At 50.0% G+C, this 13,719-nt stretch overlaps 1 protein-coding gene across 9 annotated transcripts in view; it reads right to left on the reverse strand.

Annotated features, from left to right (window-relative positions):
• Kcnma1 (potassium calcium-activated channel subfamily M alpha 1) overlaps positions 1-8,041 on the reverse strand; it is a 717,904-nt gene extending 709,863 nt beyond the window's left edge. For 8 of the 9 annotated variants that reach the window (XM_050127309.1, XM_050127310.1, XM_050127305.1 and 5 more), the window contains exon 1: positions 7,648-8,041. In XM_050127309.1, the coding sequence (XP_049983266.1) occupies positions 7,648-8,019 (372 nt within the window). In that variant the 5' untranslated portion in view covers positions 8,020-8,041. Of the gene's footprint in view, positions 1-3,696; positions 6,151-7,299; positions 7,391-7,647 lie in introns of those variants that run through there. The other variant, XM_050127308.1, reaches the window with a different exon arrangement.
• Between the last annotated feature and the right edge of the window lie 5,678 nt (positions 8,042-13,719).

The following is a 13,719-nucleotide window of genomic DNA, read 5'->3' on the forward strand; positions in this document are numbered from 1 at the left end:
ATCCCTGGGACCCATGAAAAAGCTAGGCTGGCGTGTGCTTAGAATCCTACTGCGGAGAGGGTAAGTGATGCTTACTAGGGCCAACTGGCCACCCAGCCTAGACTGCTCCGTGAATTCAGGCCAGTGAGAGAGACTGTCTCAATCAAAACAAGGTGGCGCTGATGAGATGTCCCATCTAGAAGTGTTTGCTGAGCAAGCCTGACATCCTGAGTGTCATCCCTGGAACCCACACAAAGGTAGACAGAAAACCTGAGTCCTGAACATATGAACCTCTACGTATGTGCTACAGCAGGCACACACAACGATAAATAAAATCTTACAAAGGTGGGTAATGACTAAGGAATGACACCCACAATTGTCCGTACAAACACAGAGAGAGAGAGAGAGAGAGAGAGACAGACAGACAGACAGACAGACAGACACACACCCAGAGAGAGAGAGAGAGAGAGAGAGAGAGAGAGATCAGAGACATGAATCTGCACCCATCATAGTCCCCATCATCCTAAGTGTCTGTGTTCCTTTTGAGATAACTCAGCTCCTGCCGTCAATGAATCTTTAGACAGCTAAGGGGGTCACTCACAGGTATCCACACACCATAAGAAGGAACCTGGTTTTAGCGCGCACATTCTGATAGTTCTGAGTCCCAAAGGGCAAGAGATGAGAACCAGTTTTCATTACTTTTTTCCCTGGTGCCCAGCTCAGTTTCCAACACAGTAAATGCGTTGTGATAAAGGTAAAACCAAGAGCGCTAACCTTAACCAGATCTGAGGGCCTACAAGTACAGGGCCTTCCTTCCTGAGGCTTTCAGAGACTTGAGTAAAGTTCTCTCTGGGTTTCCCTCTTTTGGCAACGGAACAACATAAAAAGCACATCTCAAGGAAAGTCCCCGACTGTCAGAGCTGTGAAAACCCTTGTGATGGCGAGAAAGAGAGCTACTTTCCCTGTTGTCTGCTGGGAGTCTTGAGAGGTACAAGGGAGGGTGGTACTCCCTCCCCTGTCAGAGCCCTTCAAAGTTGAGGCCTCTCTCACATTTGGTGAGGTCCACCCAGGTCCCTGTGGAAAATCAGCCCTCTTCAACCCTTCCTGAAAGAGTAGCCCAGAGCTGGTCTCCTGAACCGCTCCACACCAGGCAGCCCTAGCTGGGGCCTTTAATTTTGCAAAATGGTGGTTTGGCTAACTCACTACCCTGGACTTTGGGAAGCCACACCCCTTACCGGTAAGAAGAATCCACACATTGGCTGGTTACTGACAGGCTACACCCTGGCTGCCACAGCCAGCCCCAGAGCCACAGTGCCTGTGGGCTCTTTGGGACAAGAAACCCCAAAAGTCAGTTTTAACAGCCTGGTAGCAGCCTCGCCCTCCACCCCAAACATCTCATCTAATTCTCTCACCCTAGCTGTCTGGCATCAGCAAACCTTCCTCTTCTTGTCTATTCTGGCCCTCTCATGCCATAGGAGAGCTAGAAATGTTCATACACCATTATAAACCCACGTTCAGAGACAGAGAGCCTAGGCCCTTGCCATTCTCTCTCATCAGCCTCTGCACAGCAGAGCTTGCTTCTTAGAGAAAGGAGCTGCCCAGGCCGCTCCCTGGGCCTTCTGTGTCAGGCCATGTCAGCAGCCGTCCAGGTGATTAGCGTACACATAAAGGCTAAAGATCCCCTCTTCCAGCCCTTTCAGACAGAAACCTGAGTCCAACCGGCATTCCTCAGGCCTTCTTTCCACAAAGCTTAGCCTATGAGGGTGGGACCCTAAATTTCCTTCTCCCCAAACCCAAAGCCAAGAGCACATGGACTGGAGGCATCTGGAGGAGGGAGGTACTGTTGGTCTGCTCCTGCTGTGTATAGTGGTGGAATTTCAGAGGCTCTGCAGGAGACTGGCCTTACCTGACCCTTAAAGATTTCTCCACAAGTCTCAGAGTTCTCCATGATGCCCTAGGGCTATGGTGTCACTACACAAACACAATGCTTTCCCACAAACCAAAAAGGAGTTTCTCTAGAGGCTCCACAGCTCTGAAGTCCTGAGAAAGCACTGTTGGCTGCTGTGATTCACAGATTAGCACAGCCATGGCCACTGAGAGCCAGGGAACCCCTGCTACCCACTCTGGGAAGGAGACCCCGGCATTGTAATCCAAAGCCATCTTTACTGCTTCAAAGACAGAGAGAGGGCTAGAGAGAGGGCGAGAGAGAGAGAGAGAGAGAGAGAGAGAGAGAGAGAGAGAGAGAGAGAAGCAGGGGGCAGAGTAAACAAGGGAGTCCCAAAGCAAGCATTCCCATCTATCGTGCAAGGCACCTATTAAATACCCCAGCCCAAAGAACATGGTAGCAAGGCAAAAAGTGGGGCACAGTTAGCCTGACCTCCCTTCAGGCCAAATTTCAGGGTATCTCTTTTTCCAGAAGCAGCAACAGCAGGCCAAGGCTTGCTATAAAATCATGGACCCACATCTTCTCGGAACACTGTGCAATGAGGCTAATGGAAGAGCCACAGGACTGTGTTCTATTACAAGTCTCAATGTGTGGGGAGTCTGAATGTGAGGAAACTGAGGCACACCGTGCTGCAGTCCTTGCCAAGGCCATAGGCTGACCCTTGGTCACTACACAGCAGAATGGAGGCCTGGGCAAGGCTGCTCACAGCAAGGGCAAGTTCCCTTCAGCAGGACCTCTGCACGCCTGTGATGAGATCCTCCAAGGAGAGACTCAGCCAGGGCCGGCACTACCAATCTCTCCCAAGGTAACGTCAAGGGCAAGGGCCAGAACACACTTTGGGAAATCCTGCTGAAGAGGCTGCCAAGGAAAAGCTGGCCTGGGTACACAGCAGCATCCTGTATGTGTGACCACAACAACGGGTCAGGTGGGCAGGAGAGGAACACAGAGAAACACAGACAGACAGGTAAGTCTGTGAGCTCTGACCTGAGTTACCACGGATGGAATTTGCCCCTCCTCAAGGACGTATTGCTGAACAGTTACATCTTCGCTCTGCCAGCCCTTCACCAGTGCCATCAGTACCTACCCACAACACCCGCCATCATCAACAACAGAACCATACAGTCAAGGCATCCCCTCCGTAGGTCCTTCTTCAGCTACCAGATCCCAATCGCTCTAACTTGCAGTGACCCAAAGCCCCAATCTCAGTGTGACTTTGGACAGCTTGTTTGATTCATGCTGTCAAGTCTGGAAGCTTCTTGGACTCCAAAATGTCTTCTGTTCTAGTCTGTGCCCTTCTGCAGCTTTTGTTCAACAAATCAGAGAAAACAGCTTCTCACTTGGTGGAGCTGTAGCAACTCCCACTTCCAAGAGGCCTGCTAGTATCTGGTGTTCGTTGGGTACTATGTATACCTGTTTTAGGTACTTCCTAAAGGAATTCTACAAAGTTTAAGTGCCAATGGGTTCCTCTGGCCAATGAGGAAATAAGGCTAGACTTTACTCAGCCAAAGATACGCTCCTGAGTGTGTGCGGCACCCTTTATTCTGTGTTGACCAACTGTAGAGTTTAAACTATCCATCAAACAAAAATAAATAAATAAATAAACAAATAAACAAACAGTATAGCAGTGAGGCTGGAGAGGTGACTCAGTAGTGAAGAGCACTTATTGCTCTTGGAAAACCCAGGTTTGGTTTCCAGCACACACACACACACACACACACACACACACACACACGCGGTAGTTCACAATCATCTGAATGTCCAGTCTCAGAAGATCCAACACTTCTTCTAGCCTCCACATGCACCAGATGCATATACATATACATAAAGCAAAATGTTTGTTTGTTTTTTGTTTTTAATAAACAATGAGAACAAGCAATCTGGACAAGGCCAGGTCAGGTCCCCTATGACTGGGCCACCCCAAGTGACCTTACCACAAACGAGTATGTGAAGGTCATTGGTGCTGGCAGCCGCCAGGCCAAGAGGAAACCATGCACTGGGGCCAATCTGGAATCGAGAGTTCCAGGGCGCTGAAGCCGCAGTTCTGATTAAACGCACTGGACCAGACCCCAGGTAATTACCAAACCATAATGGGAACTGATATTTATATTATTCCCGAGCTTGTCGGAGAAATTGTGTTGTTTTCTTGGACACAGCCATGGAGACAACACCTCAATAATTCACAACATGCAGACCATCCTTGATCAAGCCCAAGCTGCTACAGAGATGGCAGTCCTGACTGAGATTATCAGTGAGCCTATGCCCGGCCACATGCAGGTCCTGCAGCAAACCAGAGACCTAGCCACAAGTGGCCTCTTTCTCCAGAAGACATTTAAGGAGAAGTAGACCATATGCTAGAAGATGAATAAATCAAGAGAACAAAGATGCATATATGGTTGACAGCCAGATTCCAAATGGATCTGGGGAACTGCAAAGCCCACCGAGCTAAAATATTTCCCCACAATTCCTTTCTCCTCCCATTCTCCTGTGTGGAACCCCAAAGCAGGGAACAGAGTTGGGTTTCAACCCTCAAATCTCACGGGGGTCAGAGAAGTTAAATGGTTTATCTAGGCTGCCTGAATAACCCTCATGTTCAACTACAATCCAGGACTGGATTGAACCTCAAAATATCATGGCCAAATGACCAGTGCTTGCTGACGTGCTGAAGGGAAGCAATGAAGAAGCTCAGAAAAGCGCAGTGCTGGCAAGACCATACCCCCCTTCTACACAGAGGTGGAGAGGCTTGCTGCTATTACTTTGTTTCACTCTTAGACTGAATACGGCTACACAATTCGAGCTGATTTAAACTCATGATCCTCCTGTCTCTGTCCTCGATTACTGGAATTACAGACATATGCCACTTCACCAGGCATAAATGTTCTTCCTTACTCCCCGACTCCCCCCAAAATGTCCACAATCTATTTTTAAATGATGAAGCCATTAGCTATATGCTATGTGTAGGTCAAAGGTACAAAAGAGCAAAGGCCCCAAGATGTATGTTCACAGTCCTGGGTTCCTATCAGCAAAAAACATGGTGCAGACCTGGAGACCAAATGCACAGGATTCCAAGCTCCTGCTGAAACACGTCTCCCTGGGAATTTCAGGTGCCTTTCCCAGAAGATACCTTTCCCAAAGCTCTAGCTCCTAGAAAAGCACACGGATCTGGATAAGGGTGGGGATGGACAAATAGGCCTGAGGGTGAGTACAAGGAAGTTTCTGTGGAAAAGCAGAAAAGGTTTGCTTGGGGAGAATATCAGTACAAATGTTCTAAACTTCAGCTGAATTCTTTATTCTGCACTAAGTCTTGACAAAATGACCAGATACTTGGAAAGCAAAGGGGGGGGGTGATTGCAAAATGAATGCAGAACCTAAAAGGTAGAAAGAAAAGCTTCCAAGAAACCTCACTTGCCATTGTTAGATACAGTGAGTTGAGTACATGCAATTTAATCAAACAAATCAAGAAGTGGGTATTAAGAGATCTGGGCATGATTCTTAAAGAACTCATGATATCAAAAATAGCTTGATGCTATTTTGTTTTGGCCTTCAATCTTTCAATAAACCCCAATTATCTCTTATTCCGGGTTGGTGGAGTTGATTCTGTATAGAAACTCTCAACTATGTGTACTCATTTGGTCTTCAGGCTAAAAAAGTATGTAGACAAATACGTATTGCCTTTTAATTACCCTTGCACAAAACCTTTTTTAAAAAAAAACTGACAGAAACTATGCTGGTCATTTTTTCAGGAAAGAGATTCTGTATGTAAATTCTCTAAAAAGCATATAATAACGGGCTCTATACAAGCACTGGGTAACCCTAGCATAAAGAGATGATAAAAGCTGCATCAGAATGATAAAACATATTCATTATGATCAAAATTGTTCACTTTCTGAAAAATAGAAGGTAGTTCTTAAAAATTCAAACTAAACCAATTCCATCTAGACAATAATTGAGGTGTGTGCAACTGTGAGCTGCCATACCCACTAAAACAGTTGTCAAGTCTCAATATGAGAAGGAGAAACTCTAGGGATGGGCTGGAGGTGGAGAAGAGAGAATGACTGATTAATTCTATGATCAGGCTGAAGGGAAGTCTGATCAGGTAGAAGGCTTCTCTGGGTCTGGCTGTAGGAACCTTGCTTAATCTGAAGGCTTCTCTGGAAGGCCAGCAATCTTTCTCCTTGAAAAGGAAGGGGGAACCTCCATCGTCAAGAAGGTGACTCCACCACTCGAGGCTTTCAGAGTAATGGGAAGAGAAAGCAAAGAAGGATGATTTTCCTTTTTCCTCCCTTATTCCAACACACCAGTATTTTCCAAAACACAAATGTGCTGCCACAAAACACAGCTGAGCCCAGCACCTACAGTGATGTAAAATTAATGACACAGAGTGCTTCCATTGCCCTTGGGTTTCAGAGTCAGCCTTTCCCCTAGCCTAACTTCTCTCTCTCTCTCTCCTTAGCAGTCAGCAGGCTGCTACAAGTTGCTGGGTCCCGTGAAGCCTGAGGGGGTCCCGGGATTAACTTTACTAGATGAGGTCTGAACATTTGGGGACCAAGATGAGTGTCTGTCTTGTACAATTCCCCCTACACATCTCCTCCCTCCAAAAAATGTGGGTGCTGTGAAGTCTTCTTAGATGAGAATTACTCTCAAAGAGGAGGCGCCCAGTTCAGCTCCCTCTCTTTATTTCCAGTTCTTTCTTTTAGTCATTCTGTAGTTCTCTCCTAAACACTGCCCACCCCCGGCCCCCCACCTCCAGCCAGTGCTAGGTGGTGGGCAGGGACACCTCTAGGGATATGGCCACAACCCAGGAGTCAGCCTAGCAACCATACAGCTAGTGAGTCCTGATGCCGGTGGGCGTCTCTGCCTGGAACAGCTTAAGGCGACTTCCAGCCACATCAAATGCCAAGAAGGGGCTGCGCAAAGCCGCTCAGAGTCTGAGGCGGGCTGCCCTTGTGCTATAGCTTGGAACTGTTGGCTGCATTTGTGGGGACCCAAAGTGGGTGGCCTTGGAGAGGAGTGCAGAGGCAGCGAAAGTACTTGGGGTAGGGGAATGTTCTACAAAGAAAATGTAAAAGATGGAGTGGGCGGTGACATCAGACTTGCAATCATGCCACATTCAGAAAGTGACTCTCCACGGGTTGACCCCCGTTCTGAAATGAGTCTTTCCAACTTTCTATTAACCCTTATGACCCCACTTTCTCCAGCCACGTTACTCCCTCAGAATTCCCAAATGCAAGAGATTTTCTTCCTCGCCCAAAGGACAAGGGCTTTGGAACCCTATGAACTCATTTCTCCAGCAAGCTCCTAGAGTATAAGCGGATCTGCCCCTACCGGCCCACCATGAAGAGCCTAGCCGCGGCCGGTGAGTGGTACCGGACACGCACCCAGGGTCTTCCAGCTTTCTCTGTTGCCAACGAGGTTTCTTCTCTTCGCTCCACACCACCGTACCCAAGAGGCACGCAGCCACCAACAACCCTACAATAAACAGGAAACTAAAGCGGGGGTCTGCGTCCTGGAGCGCACCAGCTGGGGTCAACTCCTCACCGCTGGCGCACAGATCTTGCCCCCAATCCGAGGGCGCAGGGAGAAGGGAGGGAAGGGCAGACAGTGGGGACCAGGCAGGCAGGGACGGAAGGAGGCAAGATGCCGTGCGGAGCAAAGAGGTGGGCTGCAAGGGACGCGAAGAAACGGCGGGGCTGGCGCAGGGGGCGGGCGACCGGGGCGCGCGTTACCTTCGTCTTGCCCCCGCAGTGGCAGCAAACGGTCCACAGGTACTTCAGCGTCCGCCAGAGCAAGATGATGAAGAGGCCCCCGAAGAAAGTCACCATGGAGGAGGCCAGGAAAGCCCACCACATGCGTTGGCCCCGGCTGTCGCACGGCACCTCCATGGTCACCGGGATGATGAGCGCATCCATCTTGGGCTCGTGGACCGAGGACGAGGAGGAAGAGGAGGAGGAAGAAGAGGAGGAGGAGGAAGAGGAGGACGCGTCTAGGCTGAGATGGTTCGCGTGGATATTGCTGCTCATTCTAAGACCGCTGCCTCCGCCGCCGCCGCCGCCGCCGCCGCCGCTGCTGCCGCCGCCGCCGCCGCCACCGTTTGCCATAGCTAGCAACGGGCGGCCGGCGCAGGGGCTCGAGGGAGCTCCTCCCGCCGCCAGCGCCACCCCGAACACCCATCAACAGCCATGTTGCTGCTACTGCTGCCGCCGCCGCCGCGGAACGCGGGGAGGGGGGGCGGGGAGGCGCCTGGGCTCGGGGCGCTGTGCGCGACCTGGCGGGGCGCGCGGAGATATATACAGCCAAGCGCCGCCGCCCGCCCTCCCCCGGGCCGCTGGCCCGCCCGGGGGGGGAGGGGATGAGCGCGGGTGGTTCCCACTCCCGGACCCAGGCCCCGATCTCTCCTAAGGCTATGCAGAGCACCGAGAGCCCAGGGGGCGCCGCGGGCCCCCCGTGCCCGGGGTCTGTGCCTCCCCGAGCTCTGTGCGCGCGGTCCCGGCTGCCCTAGGCGCCGCCCGGCCCGCCTGGCGTGCGCCACGCGTGTGCGCTGCGCCCGGGCCCGGGGTCCCCCGCCCGTCCCCGAGCAGCTCCCGGGTGATGAGGCGACAGCTCGTTAGGATCGGAGAATCCGCGCTCTCCCGCCCGGGCGTGCCCGCGCCACCCTTCCTCCCCCGGGTTTCGCTCAGCTTCTGGATCGCCGCCTCCTATGCTCGCGGGGCCGCGGCAGGTTGGCTGCGGCCGGCTGCCCTGCCTTCTCTGTCCCCTAGCCGGTGCTCTACGGGACCCCTCGAGTTGGGTCTCCACGACCCCGAGGCTCCTCGGACTCCGCTTGCTGCTTCTTCCTCTCCTCCTTTGGCTCCTCCTCGTCCCTGTCCTCGCAGCCGGAGCCTCTTCGGCGCGCGCCCCGCGCTCCCCGCAGCCGCCAGCAGTGGCAGCTGCAGCAACTGGAGCGGGCGCGGGCTCAAGCCGCCCGAAGCGGGAGGGGAAAAGGCTTACCGGGCTGACTCGCCACGGCTTGGGGCTGAGTAGGGGCTGCAGGCTATTTAGAGGTGGCCAGGAACGCGCCCCCCACACAAACCATCCAGGACGCTGAGTATAGCGCCCCCAGCTCAGGTGCAGGACTTAGTACGTGTTGTGCCCCCCACCTAGGTTCAGTGGGGTACCCCAAGGGGAAAACCACCAGGTGCCCCCTGCTAGGCCGGTTTTCCCAAAGGATCTCCTAATGAGGAGGGGAGGAGTGGCCGGCTGCCAACTTGATTCCACAGGCTTATTGTCCCTAGATCCTCAGGCTTGGAGACAGAGGAAGACCTTAGCCAAGATAGGTATGCCCTCTGACTTACAGCTTGCTCGCTCTTCAGTTTCCTAGGTGCCCCAGTGTGCATGGCTGATAGACAGGGCCCTCTGAAAGTCTGTTGGTGGTCTGTGACCTCTGACAGCAGCAGGTGGGTTTTTGTTGGTTTATGTTTTGCTTTTCCTCCGGTTTCCTTACTAAGCAACACGGGATTGCCCGAGAGAGAGCTGACAAGTATAACAGCAATCTGGCTGTCGGTGTATCACACGACTGAATGGACAGTGGAGTTCCTCAAAGGGTTTCTTCCCTGCTCTTTAGGCTCCCGTGGGAAGAGCAGCTGGATAACGGGTACTCTGTATTCAGGCTTGCACCTCTACACTTCTGCTTTTCCTTTTTCTACCCTGTAAGGGGAAGGGATCCAGGTTTGCTCAACAACCCCTGCTCCCCACCTTCCCGGAGTCCCCCTTTGGATGCATACAGCAACGTCCTCCCTCTAGCCATTTCTTCTCCAGGCTACCAGCTGGACCACAACTTTTTCCTGTGCTAATTAAGAAGAAGATGATCACTCTCCCCTCATTGCCCATAGTGATTTCCCCAAAGTTTCCAGCTCATTAGTTGGAGCCTAATTGGAATTCTCAGGTTCCTTTCAACTCTTCCTATGGTTAATTGGCCCAAGTGAGCCTCCTTACCTGAACAAGCTGTCTCTGCCTAAGTCAGTGGTCAGCCACAACACCCTGGCCTTAGGATGCAGGAGAGGGGCCAGCAGAGGTCAAACCTGGCAGACACTGAAGATCTTTGAGTCTGGAATTGGTTGATATATTCCTTGGGCTTATTCTACGTATAACTTAGAAAAGACTTAAGGCCTAAGTCATGGGGGTGGGCAGAATGGAGTTAGATAAAAGTTCTTGAGGGTGTTACCCTGAACCTGGTAACCACTCAGCCCTGAAAGAGCGGTATGTAAAGGAGGGTGACAAAAATGGCTAGCTGGTAAAGCTGCTCGCCTCCAAACCTGACCACTTGAGCTCTTTTCCTCAAACTCACAAGGGGTAAACTGCTCCTGTTAGTTGTTCTCTGAGTCCCATGTGTGTGCTATGATGCACACCTGTGTTCACACATATGTGAACACACACAAGGGTAAATAATTTGTGTTTTAAAGAAGAGAACTACAGATGGCAATTTTCAGAAAGAGAAATGGCCTCAGTCTCCCCTTATATTACCCAGTGGTGCCTCCAGCGTCGTACTTTGAGCTCAGATGCTGCCGCGCAATTCCCATGCATGCAATGGCCCTGGGTCTTTTCCAGCATAGGGCTGGGATCGTGGGACTTAAAGGGGCTGGGAAGAGGTGCAAGTGACAGTGGCACCGGAGCTCCCAATAAAGTCTTCTCAATAGCTGCCTTGTGTCTTAACACATGCCAAGAGTTAGGGGCTTTCCTTAAGTCCAAGATTTAATATTGAAAAATAAGACATCAATAACATAATAATAAAATATAATATAATGTAAGTATTATATTATATATTATGTATTATCAATATATATTAATATATAAATAATATAGTATAATTAATATTGAATATTATATATTATTTATATTATATATTTAATAATAATAGCAAGGGACAGATCTTGTCCTGCCCCCTCGTGTATTCAGAATGTATTCCACAGTAGCAAAAATTGAAACTTTGCAACCAATGGTCCCCTCTAGATTCTTTCCAGTCAATACCTATAACCTAACCCCCCTGAAACACCAGTATCAAGGCTCCTTACAGGAAGGTAGTGGCCGCTGTGCCTTCTGTCCTCCCACACGTGAAGCCCCCACCTGTGTTCGTGCTCCAGCAGCACATCATCGTCTCAGCATCCTTCTAGAAGGTGCTAGAGGCCGCTGAGACACTCCCTCACCCTGACTTCCTTCTGCTCTCTCACCTCCCCTAACTTTGCCGACTAAAGCTTTCAGCACCTCCAGTGTTGACCAAAATCTTAACTTGTTCAGACCCCATGAGAGACCCTCACTGTCAAGTTCAACATCCTCCCATTCCCGTAATCACCTGTCCCTCACCATCTCCCCAAATGGCCTGGCTTTAGGCACAGAATGAAAGTATTACCACCCACCGGGAGTAGATATCATCAAGCCTTTGCCCAGCTCTCAGCAGCTACCATCACCATCCCGTCACCTAACTTTTCCCATGTTGGAAGAGGCTCTTCCAAGGCAGGGAGGAACCTCACATTCCAAAAGTGAATATCATGCACTTTCGCTATTTGTCTCTAAAACTGGAACAAACACAGAAACCAGAGGCAGGAGAAAGAGCTTGGTGAGTGAAGTGTTTGCTGCACATGTCTGAGAACCCAAGTTCAGATCCCTAGCACCCATATAGAAGCCAGACATGGTGAAATATACCTGTAATCCCAGTTCTGGGAGGTAGAGAGTTAACGATCCCAGGGGTTGCTGGAGAGGTAACAGCACCAAAGAAGAGAGGGAGGGGGTTGAGCTCCAAATTCAGAGAATAGGACCCTGTCTCAAAAGTAAGGTGGAAGGTGACTGAGGAAAACATCTGACTTCAACCTCTGGCCTCCAAGCACTTCGGCATTGAGAGAGGACAACACACACACACACACACACCACTCTGCCTACCTCAAAGAATTATCTGGAAGAATGAGTAAGAAAATATACAGACTTTGATTATTTTGATTATGACACACACAGCTCCCATATCTTACGGCCTCCGTGCTTTGGCCAACAGTGTGCTCTGAGAGAAGGGGCAGGAGGAGGGCCCCCCGCCTCCATTTTGCTGTTCTGCACACTCACACAGCCCCTCAGAAGAAGGACCACGCAGCTGCAGCAATCCCTGAGCCCTGCAGTCGCCTTTATACTGTCACCCAGAGAGCCTCAGTGACAGCTCCCGAGAGGAAGAACCCATCCAGCCTCCGTAGGATCTGTTACCACACCCACACTCCCTCAATAACCTGGGAAAGGGGAAGCTAGAGGACTATCCACAAATATCTCCAGAGCGTCTCTGCCTACTGTGGGTGTGTCTATGGGTTGGGAATTGAGAATCATTGTACAAGAGCTAAAAGCCAATATGAAAGCAGAAACTTACAATAGGGGCCACTTATTTGTCTGCAGATATATTTAAAAGCTTCCCAGACTCTCTAGCAAATGCTTGTGTCTATGTGTCTTGCACTTTCAGAGCAAGCCAGGGATTTCAAATCTGTTAAGTATTCTAAGCTGGGCATTCCCAATGAACTTAAAACACACACACAAAACTAAGTATAAACACACAAACTAAAAAGCAGAATGATTAAAGTCCAAAGAGAACGTGAAAGGATGTTTACAAAGATGTTGGCAGGGTATCACAGTTAAGATCCCCTGGGCTTTCTTTTCTCCAGCCTAGATCCAGTCTGTACTTCAAATAAATAAATAAATAAAATTCTTTGTGAATCTCTGACACAGTGATGTCTCCTTAAGTGACGTGGCGCCCTCTGGTGACATTGTCTGGTAGACCACGAGTTGGTGACTTCAACTATTTCATAAGTACATTCTAGACCTGAAAATTCCAAGGAACATTCCACAGTAAAACAAACAATGTAGACACAGGAACTGGGATCATAGATTTGGATTATAGAAGTCAGAGGATGCAAGCTGATTACAGTTAATGTTTGGTACTTGAGAGTGGGCACTAAGGGTTCTGACCACTGATGCATGCAAGCACAAGGTAACATATATACTAAACAGCTTGAGTTAGCCAGCTCACTCCACAATGAACATGTATTTCAGTGAGTACTATGAACTATATGTGTGTGCACGAGTGTTTTGTGCATATGCAATTTTTGTTTGTTTAAAAAAGTGAAGCGTAGAAATGGCTCAGAAGGTAAGAGCAGCTGTTGCTCCTAAGAGACCCTGCTTTCCTTCCCAGCACCCACATAATGGTTCACGGCCATCCCTACTTCAGTTCTGGGAACTCTAGTATCTTCTTCTGGTGTCTTGAGGCATCAACCATGCATGTGGTCCACATACATGCATGTGGTCCACTCATAAAATGAATAAGCTTAATTTGTAAAGTAAAAGTGAAGAGAAAGTTCACGTCCAGGATGACATCCACAATCCACTTCCTAATTCCACAGCGTGTAAAGCATCAGTATAAGGTGGGTGGCACAATTAATGTTCTTACCACCATTTGATCTGATGCCAGCCACATCTCAGCGAGGACTGCCGTCGGGTCTCTGTGCTTCCTTAAATTGCCATGGTTAAAAATCTGGAGAAAGTTGGTAAAGCGTCTCCCTTCCGAGCACAGGACCTGAGGTTGACCCTCAGAATTCATGTGCATGTAAAAGATGGGGCATGAAGCTCACTTGAGATCTGAGGTCTGGGCAGGCAGGGAGTGGCCGACCCTGGAACTCACTGACCAGTAAGGCTGGACCACTAGAAGAATGACAGGACAGTAAAAGACCTCTCAGAGAAGAGTGGGATGATGTCTGAGGAGTAGTGAGGTTATCCTCTGACCCATACAAGTGTAGTCACGC

Source organism: Alexandromys fortis, unplaced genomic scaffold (genome assembly GCF_014885135.2).
Source record: "Alexandromys fortis isolate MF-2015 unplaced genomic scaffold, M_Fortis_MF-2015_v1.1 scaffold_277, whole genome shotgun sequence".
Classification (NCBI taxonomy): Eukaryota; Metazoa; Chordata; class Mammalia; order Rodentia; family Cricetidae; genus Alexandromys; species Alexandromys fortis.